This window comes from Serinus canaria, unplaced genomic scaffold (genome assembly GCF_022539315.1).
Source record: "Serinus canaria isolate serCan28SL12 unplaced genomic scaffold, serCan2020 HiC_scaffold_165, whole genome shotgun sequence".
In the NCBI taxonomy this organism is placed as follows: domain Eukaryota; kingdom Metazoa; phylum Chordata; class Aves; order Passeriformes; family Fringillidae; genus Serinus; species Serinus canaria.
The window spans coordinates 1-12474 of record NW_026108279.1 but is presented as its reverse complement, the minus strand read 5'-3'; the positions used below and the strand labels follow the sequence as shown (position 1 = coordinate 12474).

At 66.0% G+C, this 12474-nt stretch overlaps 1 protein-coding gene across 1 annotated transcript; it reads right to left on the bottom strand.

The window, feature by feature from the left end:
- Positions 1–6: 6 nt before the first annotated feature.
- LOC127061174 (cytochrome P450 11B, mitochondrial-like) lies at positions 7–11740 on the bottom strand (the record flags this gene model as incomplete). The annotated part of the gene is made up of 8 exons (XM_050987715.1): positions 7–560; positions 624–1348; positions 3538–3616; positions 5599–5804; positions 7951–8102; positions 9628–9831; positions 10550–10749; positions 11585–11740. Coding segments are annotated over 7 exons (1561 nt in total), but the record flags the coding sequence as incomplete, so codon positions are not given.
- Between the last annotated feature and the right edge of the window lie 734 nt (positions 11741–12474).

Here is a 12474-nt window from a genome sequence, read left to right as displayed (position 1 = left end):
GGGTTTTGGGTCAAAATGAGATGGTTTGAGTCATGCCAAGAACATTTTGTGTCAAGCCAAGACGTGGTTGGGTCAAGCCAAGACCTCGTTGGCTCAAGTCAAGACCTCATTGGCCCATCCAAGACCTCGTTGGGTCAAACCAAGACTTTGGGTCAAGCCAAGACCTCACTTTGGGTCAAGCCAAGACCTTCAGCTCGTCCAAGACCTCGTTGGGTCACACCAAGACCTCGTTGGGTCAAGCCAAGACTTTGGGTCAATCCAAGAGCTCATTGGATCAAACCAAGCCCTCCTTGAATCCCCCCAAGCCATTGAGTCAAACCAAGACCTCGTTGGGTCAAGCCAAGACTTTGGGTCAAGCCAAGACCTCGTTGGATCAATTCAAGACTTTGGGTCAAGCCAAGACCTCATTGGATCAAACCAAGCCCTCCTTGAATCCCTCCAGACCATTGAGTCAAACCAAGACCTCGTTGGGTCAAGACTTTGGGTCAAGCCAAGACTTTGTTGGGTCAAGCCAAGACCTCGTTGGGTCAAGCCAAGACCTCGTTGGGTCAAGCCAAGACCTCCTTGGGTCAAGCCAAGACCTTCTTGGGTCAAGCCAAGACCTTGTTGGGTCAAGCCAAGACTTTCGGCTCATCCAAGACCTCGTTGGATCAAACCAAGCCCTCCTTGAATCCCCGCAAGTTGTTGAGTCACACCAAGACCTCGTTGGGTCAAGCCAAGACCTCGTTGGGTCAAGCCAAGACTTTGGGTCAAGCCAAGACCTCACTTGGTCAAACCAAGACCTTCAGCTCATCCAAGACCTCGTTGGGTCACACCAAGACCTCGTTGGGTCAAGCCAAGACTTTGGGTCAATCCAAGAGCTCATTGGATCAAACCAAGCCCTCCTTGAATCCCCCCAAGCCATTGAGTCAAACCAAGACCTCGTTGGGTCAAGCCAAGACTTTGGGTCAAGCCAAGACCTCGTAGGGTCAAGCCAAGACCTTGGGTCAAGCCAAGACCTTCGGCTCATCCAAGCCCTCCTTGAATCCCCCCAGACCATTGAGTCACACCAAGACCTCGTTGGGTCACCCCAAGACCTTTGACGACCCCCACCCACCCAGAGGGTCCCAGCCCCCCCAGCCCTGGCACGGGGGGCGCTGTGGGGTGCCCCACTCACGTGCACGAGGAACAGCATCATCTCGGCCTCGGCCAGGCGCCGCCCGATGCACTGGCGCGCGCCGAAGCCGAAGGCCAAGGCCTTGAAGGTGGTGTCGTCCTTGCCCAGCCAGCGGCGCGGGTCGTAGCGCTCGGGCTGCGGGAAGACGTCGGGGCAGCGCCCCATGGCGTAGAGCGCCACCTGGCACAGGGTCTGCGGGGGCACCGAGGGGTCAGGGGTGGGCGTGGGTTCAGGGGTGGGTGTGGGGTGAGCGGGTGGGTGTGGGGTGAGGGGTGGGTGTGTGGGGTCAGGGGGCGTGGGGTCAGGGTGGGCTTTGGGTCAGGGGTGGGGTGGGGGTCAGGGGTGGGTGTGGGGTGAGGTGGGTGGGGCGGGTGGGCGTGGGGTCAGGGGTGGTGTGGGTCGGGGTGGGGTGGGGTCAGGGGTGGGTGTGGGGTGGGGGTGGGCTTTGGGTCAGGGGTTGGGTGTGGGGTGAGGGGTGGGTGTGGGTCAGGGGTGGGGTGTGGGGGTGAGGGGGTGGGGGTCGGGGGGGTGAGGGGGGGCGTGGGGGTCGGGGTGGGTGTGGGGTGAGGGGTGGGGCGGTGGGTGGAGGGGGGGGTGTGGGGTGAGGGGTGGGGTGTGGGTGAGGGGTGGGCGTGGGGGTTCAGGGGTGGGTGTGGGGTGAGGGGTGGGTGTGGGGTGAGGGCTGGTGTGGGGGTCAGGGGTGGGTGTGGGGTCAGGGGGGGTGTGGGGTGAGGGGTGGGTGTGGGGTAAGGGGGTGGGTGTGGGGTCAGGGGGGGGTGTGGGGTGAGGGGGGGGTGTGGGGGTCAGGGGTGGCGTGGGGGTCAGGGGTGGGTGTGGGATCAGGGCTGGGTGTGGGGTCAGGGTTGGCGTGGGGTCAGGGTGTGGGTGTGGGATCAGGGCTGGTGTGGGGTCAGGGGGGGTGTGGGGTCAGGGGTGGGTGTGGGGTGAGGGGTGGCGATGGGGTGAGGGGGGGGTGTGGGTCAGGGGGGGGCGTGGGGTGGGGAGTGGGTGTGGGTGTGTGAGGGTGGGCGTTGGGGTCAGGGGTGGGTGTGGGGTGAGGGGTGGGTGTGGGGTCAGGGGTGGGTGTGGGGTGGGGGAGGGTGGGGTGGGGTGGGGTGAGGGGTGGTGGGGTGGGTCAGGGTGGGTGTGGGGTGAGGGGTGGGGGTTGGGTCAGGGGTGGGTGTGGGGTCAGGTCAGGCTTGGGGTCAGGGATGGGCTTGGGGTCAGGCCAGGCTTGGGGTCAGGACCGGGCTTGGGGTCAGGGCTGGGTGTGGGGTCAGGGCTGGGCTTGGGGTGAGGGGTGGGCTTTGGGTCAAGGTTGACTTTGGGTCAAACCAAGGCTTTGGGTCAAACCAAGGCTTGGGGTCAGGGCTGGGTGTGGGGTCAGGGCTGGGCTTGGGGTCAAGGCAGGAACTTTTGGGTTGAACTAAGGCTTTGGGATTAGGCCAGGCTTGGGTCAAGGTTGGGTTTGGGGTCAGGTCAGGCTTGGGGTCAAGGCTGGGCTTGGGGTCAAGGCTGGGCTTGGCGTCAGGGCTGGGTCAACTCAAGACTTTGGGGTCAACTCAAGACTTTGGGTCAAGGGAGGGCTTTGGGTCAACTCAAGACTTTGGGTCAGGCCAAGGCTTGGGGTCAAACCAAGACATTGGGTCAAGGCAAGACCTCACTGGCCAAATAAAGACCTTGTTGGGTCAAGCCAAAACATGGTCGGTCCAAGCCAAGACTTTGGGTCAAGCCAAGACCTTGTTGGGTCAATCCAAGACATGATTGGACCAAGCCAAGGCTTTGGGTCAAGTCAAGACTTTGGGTCAAGCCAAGACTTTGGATCGAACCAAGGCTTTGGGTCAAGTCAAGACTTTGGATCGAACCAAGGCTTTGGGTCAAGCCAAGGCCTTGTTGGGTCAGTCTAGGACTTTGTTGGGTCAAGTCAAGACTTTGGGTTGAGCCAAGCCCTCACTGGGTCAAGTCAAGCCATGGTTGAGTCAACTCAAGACCTTGTTGGGTCAATCCAAGACTTTGGGTCAACCCAAGCCATGGTTGGGTCAAGCCAAGACCTTGTTCAGTCAAGCCAAGACTTTGGGTCAACCCAAGCCATGGTTGGGTCAAGCCAAGACCTTGTTGTGTCAATCCAAGACCTTGTTGGGTCAACCCAAGCCATGGTTGGGTCAAGCCAAGACCTCGTTCAGTCAAGCCAGGACTTTGGTCAACCCAAGCCATGGTTGGGTCAAGCCAAGACCTTGTTGGGTCAAGCCAGGACCTCGTTGGGTCAACCCAAGCCATGGTTGGGTCAAGCCAAGACTTTGGGTCATCCCCAAGACCCCCAAGACCTCCAGGGCCCCCCAGGCCCCCCCTAGACCCCCCGGGCCCCCCGGTGCCGCGCTCACCCCCGCCGGCACGCGGTAGTTGTGGAGCACCACGTCGGTGGCCGGGTAGCGCTGCACGGTGATGCCCACGGGGTACAGCCTGGGGAGGGGGCACGGGGGCTGAGCCGACCAGTACGGACCAGTACGGACCAGTACGGACCGGTATGGACCAGTATGGACCGGTATGGACCAGTACGGACCAGTACGGACCAGTATGGACCGGTATGGATCAGTATGGACCGGTACGGACCAGTACGGACCAGTACGGACCAGTATGGACCAGTATGGACCAGTACGGACCGGTACGGACCAGTATGGACCAGTATGGACCAGTATGGACCAGTATGGACCGGTATGGACCAGTATAGACCAGTATGGACCGGTATGGACCAGTACGGACCAGTACGGACCAGTATGGACCGGTATGGACCAGTATGGACCGGTACGGACCAGTATGGACCGGTATGGATCAGTATGGCCAGTAAGGACCAGTACAGACCAGTACGGACCAGTACGGACCAGTATGGACTGGTATGGACCAATATGGACCAGTATAGCCACTACGGACTGGTACGGACCCAGTATGGACCAGTATGGACCAGTACGGACCGGTATGGACCAGTACAGACCAGTATGGACCGGTATGGACCAGTATGGACCGGTACGGACCAGTATGGACCGGTATGGACCAGTACGGACCAGTACGGACTGGTACGGCCAGTATGGACCAGTATGGACCGGCATGGACCAGTATGGCCAGTAAGACCTGTGGACCAGTATGGACCGGTATGGATCAGTACGGACCAGTACGGACTGGTACGGCCAGTATGGACCAGTATGGCCAATATGGACCAGTATGGACCAGTACGGACCAGTATGACCAGTACGGAACAGTACAGACCAGTATGGACCAGTACGGACTGGTATGGCCAGTATGGACCAGTACGGACTGGTACGGACTGGTATGGCCAGTATGGACAGTATGGCCAATATGGACCGGTACGGACCAGTACAGACCAGTATGGCCAGTACGGACCGGTACGGACCAGTAAGGATCAGTATGGACTGGTATGGCCAGTACAGACCAGTATGGACCAGTACAAATCCAATACAGACCAGTATGGACTAGTAAGGACCAGTATGGACTGGTATGGCCAGTATGGACCAGTACAGACCAGTATGGACTGGTACAGACCAGTATGGACCGGTATGGCCAGTATGGACCAGTACAGACCAGTATGGACTGGTACAGACCAGTATGGTGGCTCCACCCCCCTAGTGCCCCCAGCCCCGCTGGGACACCCCAGTTGCCCCAGTTCCCCAGTACTCAGCCCCCATTTCCCCTCCCAGTTCCCCCAGTTCCTCCCACACTCAGCCTTTGGTGCCCCCCCAGTTCCCCCAGTACTCAGCCCCCAGGGCCCCCCAGTTCCCCCAGTTCTCAGCCCCTCGGTTCCCCCAGTCCCCCCAGTATCTCCCAGTGCCCCCAGTACTCAGGCCCCAGTCCCCCAGACCCCAACCCTCCAGTATCTCCCAGTATCCCCCAGTGCCCTCACTTCCCAGCCCCCCAGTCCCCCCAGTATCTCCCAGCCCCCCCAGTCTGCCCATCCCCCCCAGTCCCCCCAATCCCCCACTATCTCCCAGTATCCCCCAGTCCCCCCCAGTCCCCCAGTATCCCCCAGTCTCCCCAGTCCCCCCAGTTCAAACCCCCAGTCCCTCCCAGTCCCCCCAGTTCCCAACCCCCCAGTATCTCCCAGTATCCCACAGTTTTTTCCCCCCCACCTAGTCCCACCCACGCCCCCCCAATCCCTCCAGTATCCCCCAGTTCCCAGTCCCCCAGTCCCCCCATCCCCCCCAGTTCCCAACCCCCCAGTCCCCCAGACTCCCCAGACCCCCCAGTATCCCCCAGTTCCCAGCCCCCCCAGTCCCCCCAGTGCCCCCAGTCCCCCCCGTCCCCCCAGTATCTCCCAGTCCCCCCCAGGTTCCAGCCCCCCCAGTCCCCCCAGTTTGCCCCACAGTTCCATACCCCCCCCAGTCCCCCCAGCCCCCCCAGTCCCCCCCAGTGCCCCAGCGCCCCTCACCCACCTCAGGGTCTCTTTGATGGCCGCTTTCAGCAGCGGGAGCGCCCCCAGGAGCTCGGGCAGGGGTCGCGACCCCCCCGAGCCCCCCCCGGGGCCGCCCCCTCCCCCCCCGGGGACCCCCCCGGCCGCCCGCAGCTCCTCCCGCAGCGCCCGCTGCACCCCCGGGTTCCGGCCCAGCTCGAACAGCGTGAACAGCAGCGGGATCGCCGTCTGGGGAGGGGGCGCGGCTGAGACCCCCCCCCCCGGGACCCCTCCGAGACCCCCCCGAGACCGCCCCAAGACCCCCCAAAACCCCCAGGCCTCAGAAACCCCCGAGACCCCCCCCAAAACATCCCCACCGTGAGCAGCAGCGGGATCGCCGTCTGGGGGGGGGCGCGGCTGAGACCCCCCCCCCCCGGGACCCCCCGAAACCCTCCCGGGACCCCCACACCCTCCCAGGACCCCCATTCCCAAAATTTTCATAAACACCCCGAGACCCCCCCCAAACCATCCATTCCCAACCGTGAACACAGCGGGATCGCGTCTGGGAGGGGGCACAGCTGAGACCCCCCCCACCCGGGACCCCCCGAAACCCCCCCGGGACCGCCCACAACCCCCCAAACCCCCAGGCTCAGAAACCCCCGAGACCCCCCCCAAACATCCCCAACCGTGAACAACAGCGGATCGCCGTCTGGGGAGGGGGCCGGCTGAGACCCCCCACCCCCGGGACCCCCGAACAACCCCCGAGACACCCCCGGGACCGCCCAAAACCCCCCAGGCTCAGAAACCCCCGAGACCCCCCCCAAAACATCCCCACCGTGAGCAGCAGCGGGATCGCCGTCTGGGGGGGGGCACGGCTGAGACCCCCCCCACCCGGGACCCCCTCGGGACCCCCCAAGACCCCCCGAGACCCCCCCAAACTCCCCCCAGTTCTATCACCGTGAGCAGCAGCGGGATCGCGGTCTGGGGAGGGGGCACAGCTGAGACCCCCACCTGAGACCCCCCCCGAAACCCCCCCCGGGACCCCCCCACAGAACCCCCCCAGGAACCCCCTCTCCAAAATCCCCCCGAGACCCCCCCCAAACCTCCCCATTTCCATCACCGTCTGGGGGGGGGACACAGCTGAGACCCCCACCCGGGACCCCCTCGGGACGCCCCCAAGACCCCCCGAGACCCCCCCCAAATCCATCCCCGGCAGCAGGATCGCACTGGGGGTAGGGGGGCACAGCTGAGACCCCCCCCCAAATGACCCTTACAATGACCCCGCCCCCCGGATCTCCGAAGCCCCCCCACAAACCCTTCAGGACCCCCATATTGCACCCCCCCCCCCGTCGGGTCCCCCACAATTACCCCTGTGCCCCCCCCCAAAAAAAAAACCCCTCTGGACGCCCCCCCTACCCCAAAATCCCCCCCGCGATGCCCCCCCGTGCCCTCCCCAAATTTCCCTTCCCAGATGCACCCCCCCAAACCCTCTCGGGGTGTCCCCCCCCACCCACCAAATCCCCCCCCAAAACCCTTCTGGGTGCCCCCCCACCCAAAAATCTCCCTAAAAATCCCCCCGTTGCCCCCCCCAAAACCTCTCTGGATTCTCCCCCCACCCCAAATCCCTCCCAAACCCCCTCTAAGCACCCCTCTGGTTGCCCCCCAGTGCGCCCCCCCAAACTCCCCCCGGTATCGGTGTCCCCCCCGTTTTGCCCCCCCCATGTCTCACGATGCCCCCCCCAAAACCCCCCGGTGCCCCCCCGGGCCCCCCCCGGTATCGGTGCCCCCTTTAGTGCCCCCCGGGGGTTCTCACGGTGTCCACGCCCCCCCAAATCCCCCCAATATCCCCAAACCCCCTCTGGATGCCCCCCGGTGCCCCCCCGTGTCTCCCGGTGCCCCCCCAAACCCCCCCCGTTGCCCCCCCGGTGTCTCACGATGCCCCCCACAAACACTCCCCGGGAACTCCCCCCACCCCAAAATCCCCCCCAAAATCCCCCAAATCTCCCCCAACCCCCTCTAAGACCTCTCTGGGTGCCCCCCGGTGCCCCCCCCCAAACTCCCACCGGTGCCGGTGCCCCCCCGGGGGTCTCACGGTGTCCACGCCCCCCCCCCAAATCCCCCCAAATCTCCCCAAACCCCCTTCAAACCCCCTCTAGGTGCCCCCCCGGTTCTCCCCCCGTGTCTCACGATGCCCCCCAAACCCCCCCAAAGCTCCCCGGTCCCGGTGCCCCCCCCGGGGGTCTCACGGTGTCCACGCCGCCCGCGGTGAACTCGGTGACGTTGGCCTTGATGGAGGGCAGGGAGAGCTGCCCCCCGGGACCCCCGAGACCCCCCCCATCCCCAAACCCCCCAGAGTCCCTCCCTCCGGTCCCGGTGCCCCCCCCGGGGGTCTCACGGTGTCCACGCCGCCCGCGGTGAACTCGGTGACGTTGGCCTTGATGGAGGGCAGGGGGAGCTGCCCCTGCAGCAGCAGCTCCGCCAGGACCCCCCCCCCGGGGACCCCCCCCCGGCAGAACTCCCGGTACAGCCGCTGGATGCTCTCGTCAGCTAACGGGGGGGGGGGGGGGGCACGGTGAGGGGGAGGGGGCACAGGGACCCCCACCCTAAACCCACCCCCGAACCTTCGGGGTGTCCCAATTTAGGGGGGGGGCACGGTAAGGGGGGAGGGGGCACCGGGACCCCCACCCTGAACCCACCCCCGAATCCTCGAGGTGTCCCAATTTTGGGGTGGGGGCACCGGGACCCCAGGGTTTGGGGGGGCACCAGGACCCCTACCCTGAACCCACCCCCGAACCCTCGGGGAGTCCCAATTCTGGGGAGGGGGCATCGGGACCCCCACCCTGAGCCCACCCCCGAACCCTCGGGGTGTCCCAGTCCTGGGGGGGGGCACGGAAACGGGGGAGGGGGCACCGGGACCCCCACCCTGAACCCACCCCCGAACCTTGGGATGTCCAATTTGGGGGGGGGGGGGGGGCACCAGGACCCCTACCCTGAACCCACCCCCGAACCCTCGGGGTGTCCCAATTCTGGGGAGGGGGCATCGGGACCCCCACCCTGAACCCACCCCCGAACCCTTGGGATGTCTCAATTTTGGGGGGGGGGAGGCACCGGGACCCCCACCCTGAGCCCACCCCAACCTTTGGGGTCCCCCAATTCGGGGGGGGGGGCCCAGACCCTCCCCCCAATAGGTGCTGAGGTGGGGGGAGGGTCTGTGGGTACCCCTGAGCACCCCCCGCCCCCACGGGTGGGGGGTCCCAAAGTTGGAGGGGGGAGGGGTCGCAAAGGGGGGAATTCCCACGGGGGAGGGGTCTCATTTGGGGGGGGTCCTGCAGGGGGGGGTTCTCATTTGGGGGGGGGGTCCTGCAGGGTGGGGGTCTCTGGGGGGGGGGGGTCCCAGGGGTTGGGGGTCTCATTGGTCCCAGGGGGGGTGGGTCCTCATTTGGGGGGTGGTCCCAGGGGTTGGGGGGTCCTCATTTGGGGGGGGTCCTGCAGGGTTGGGGGGTCTCATGGAGGGGGAGGGGTGGTCCCAGGGGTTGGGGGTCTCATTTGGGGGGGGTCCTGCAGGGTGGGGGTCTCATGGACCTGGGTGGGGGGGTCCCACTGGGGGTGGGGGAGGGGTTTCTCACTGGAGGGTTCTATAAGGTGGGGGTGGTCCCAGGAGGGGCGGGGGTCTCTGGGGGGGGGGTCCCACGGGGGTGGGAGTCCCATGGCGGGGGGGGGGGTCCTATGGGGTGGGGGGGGGGGTCCCACAGGGGTGGGGGTCCCTGAGGGGGGGTCCCGGTGCCAGCCCCCCCCTCACCGTGCCGGAAGATGGTGTCCCATTGGGGGGGGTCCCACGGGGGTGGGGGTCCCATGGGGGGGGGGGTGGGGGTCCCTGAGGGGGGGGGGGGTCTCTGTTCCCCACCCCCCCTCACCGTGCCGGGAGATGGCGTCCCATGGGGGGGTTCTACAGGGGTTCCCACAGATCGGGGGTCCCTGGGGGGCTCCCTGAGGGGGTCTCACGGGGGTGGGGGTTCCATGGGGGGGTGGGGGTCCCTGAGGGGGGGGGTCCCGGTGCCAGCCCCCCCCTCACCGTGCCGGAAGATGGTGTCCCAGGCGCGCAGGTGGCGCTGCCAGAGCGGGGGGTGCAGGCGCAGCAGCGGGGGGGGCAGGAAGAGCAGGGGCAGCGTGGTGCTCAGCATCTCCTCCAGCGCCCCCAAAAACTCCTGCGCCCCCCCCGCCGCTGAGCCCCCCCCCAGCAGCCCCAGGCGCTCCCCGTACAGGGCGTAGCTGCTGGCTGGGGGGGGGGAAAGGGGGGGAAAATCAGCACCCCCGAATTTGGGGAGGGGGCGATGTCAGACACCCCCATTTCCCACCCGTTGTCAGTCCCTGGGGTGTCCCCCCCCCCCCGCTATGGGGGTCTTGGGGGTCCCAACCCCCCGAATTTGGGGTGGGGGTCCCCTGTTATGGACCTTCCCCACATCCTGGGGGTCCCAATGTCACCCCCCATCCTCTGAGGGTCTTGGGGGTCCCAAACCCCCCCAATCTCCAGGGTGTGCCCCCCCCCAGCACCCCCGAATTTGGGGAGGGGGCGATGTCAGACACCCCCATTTCCCACCCCATTGTCAGTTCCTGGGGTGTCTCCCCCACTCCAGGGGGGTCATGGGGGGGTCCCAATGTCCCCAACCCCCCTGAGAGTCCCATTGCCCACCAAACCGGGGGTCCCAATGTCCCCTCCCCATCCCCCTGGGGGTCCCACCGCCCCCCAAACCCGGGGGTCCCAATGTCCTCTCCCATCATCCTGGGGGTCCCAATGTCCCCTCCCAATCCCCTGGGGGTCCCAACGCTCCCCCAAACCGGGGGTCCCAATGTCCCCTCCCAATCCCCTGAGGGTCCCACCGCCCCCAAACCGGGGGTCCCAATGTCCCCTCCCACCATCCTGGGGGTCCCACTGCCCCCCAAACCGGTGGTCCCACGCCCCCCACCCCCTCCCCAGTTTCTCGGGGGTCTCTCACCCTCGAGGGTGAAGCGGAAGAGCAGCGGGTGGGGGTCGATGGTCAGAGCCCCCCCGGGGGTCCCGCGCACGCGGCCCCGCAGGGTCTCGGCGAAGTCCCGCGCCACCGAGTCCAGCAGCGGCAGGAACCGGCGGGCACCGGCCGGGGACAGCACGGCCCGGTTCAGGGCCAGCCGGTCCGAGCGCCACGCGGGGCCGTTCCTGGGGACAGTGGGGACATTGGGGACATTGGGGACACTGGGGACATTGGGGACAGTGGGGGCAGCGGGGACATTAGGGACATTAGGGACATTGGGGACATTGGGGACATTTGGGACACTGGGGACATTGGGGACACTGGGGACAGGCACAGGTCAGGTCCCCACCATCTCTGCCCCAGCTCTGCCCCCCAGTTCCACTCAGTGCCCCGAGTCCCTCCCAGTGCTCCCAGTGCCCATCCCCGTGCCCATCCCAGTGCCCATCCCAGTGCCCATCCCAGTGCCCATCCCAGTGCTCCCAGTGCCCATCCCAGTGCCCATCCCAGTGCCCATCCCAGTGCCCATCCCAGTGCCCATCCCAGTGCCCATCCCAGTGCCCATCCCAGTGCCCATCCCAGTACTCCCAGTGCCCATGCCCAGTGGCCCATCCCAGTGCCCATCCCAGTGCTCCCAGTGCCCATCCCAGTGCCCATCCCAGTACCCCATCCCAGTGCCCATCCAGTACTCCAGTGCCCATCCCAGTGCCCATCCCAGTGCCCATCCCAGTGCTCCCAGTGCCCATCCCCGTGCCCATCCCAGTGCCCATCCCAGTGCTCCCAGTGCTCCCAGTGCCCATCCCAGTGCCCATCCCAGTGCCCATCCCAGTGCCCCCAGTGCTCCCAGTGCCCATCCCAGTGCCCATCCCAGTGCCCATCCCAGTGCTCCCAGTGCCCATCCCAGTGCTCCCAGTGCTCCCAGTGCTCCCAGTGCCCATCCCAGTGCCCATCCCAGTATTCCCAATGCCCATCCCAGTGCTCCCAGTGCCCATCCCAGTGCTCCCAGTGCTCCCAGTGTCTCACAGCAGGAAGAGCCCGCAGCGGTGGGCACGCAGGCTGCGGTGGGCACTCCAGGCGACGATGCCCATCCTGCGCGGGAAGGGCCCCTCTGCCCGCAGCAGCTGCGCCGCGTCCCGGGGCAGGAGCACGTTCACACAGTCCAGGGAGCCCACGCGGTCCCTGCACCCCAAAATCGGCACCCCAAAACCGGGGGGACACGGGGTCAGTGGGGTTCACACAGTCCAGGGAGCCCACGCGGTCCCTGCACCCCAGAAATGGCACCCCAAAACCGGGGGGACACGGGGTCAGTGAGTCCATGGAGCCCATCCAGCCTCTGCACCCCAAAATCGGCACCCCAAAAACGGGGGGACACGGGGTCAGAGAGCCCACCCAGCCCTTGCACCCCAAAAATCGGGGGGACACGGGGTCAGAGAGCCCACGCGGTCCCTGCACCCCAAAAATGGGGATACCTCTCAATGAGACCCCAAAACCGGGACCCCAAATGTAGAGACCCCTTCCAGTCCCTGCACCCCAAAAACGGCACCCAAAAACCGGGGGGACACGGGGTCAGTGTCCATGGAGCCCACGCGGTCCCTGCACCCCAAAATCGGGGATCTCTCTCACTGGGACCCCAAAACCGGGACCCCCAAAGGTCCCGGTTCAAAGGGACCCCTTCAGGTCCCTGCACCCCAAAATCGAGACCCCAAAATCGGAGGAACACGGGGGCAGAGAGTCCACGCGGTCCCTGCACCCCAAAACGGGGACCCCTCTCAGTGGGACCCCAAAACCGAGACCCCAAATGTAGAGACTCCTTCCGGTCCCTGCACCCCAAAATCGGCACCCCAAAACGGGGGGGACACGGGGTCAGTGTGAAGGGAGCCCTCGCTGCCCCTGCACCCCAGAAACGGCACCCC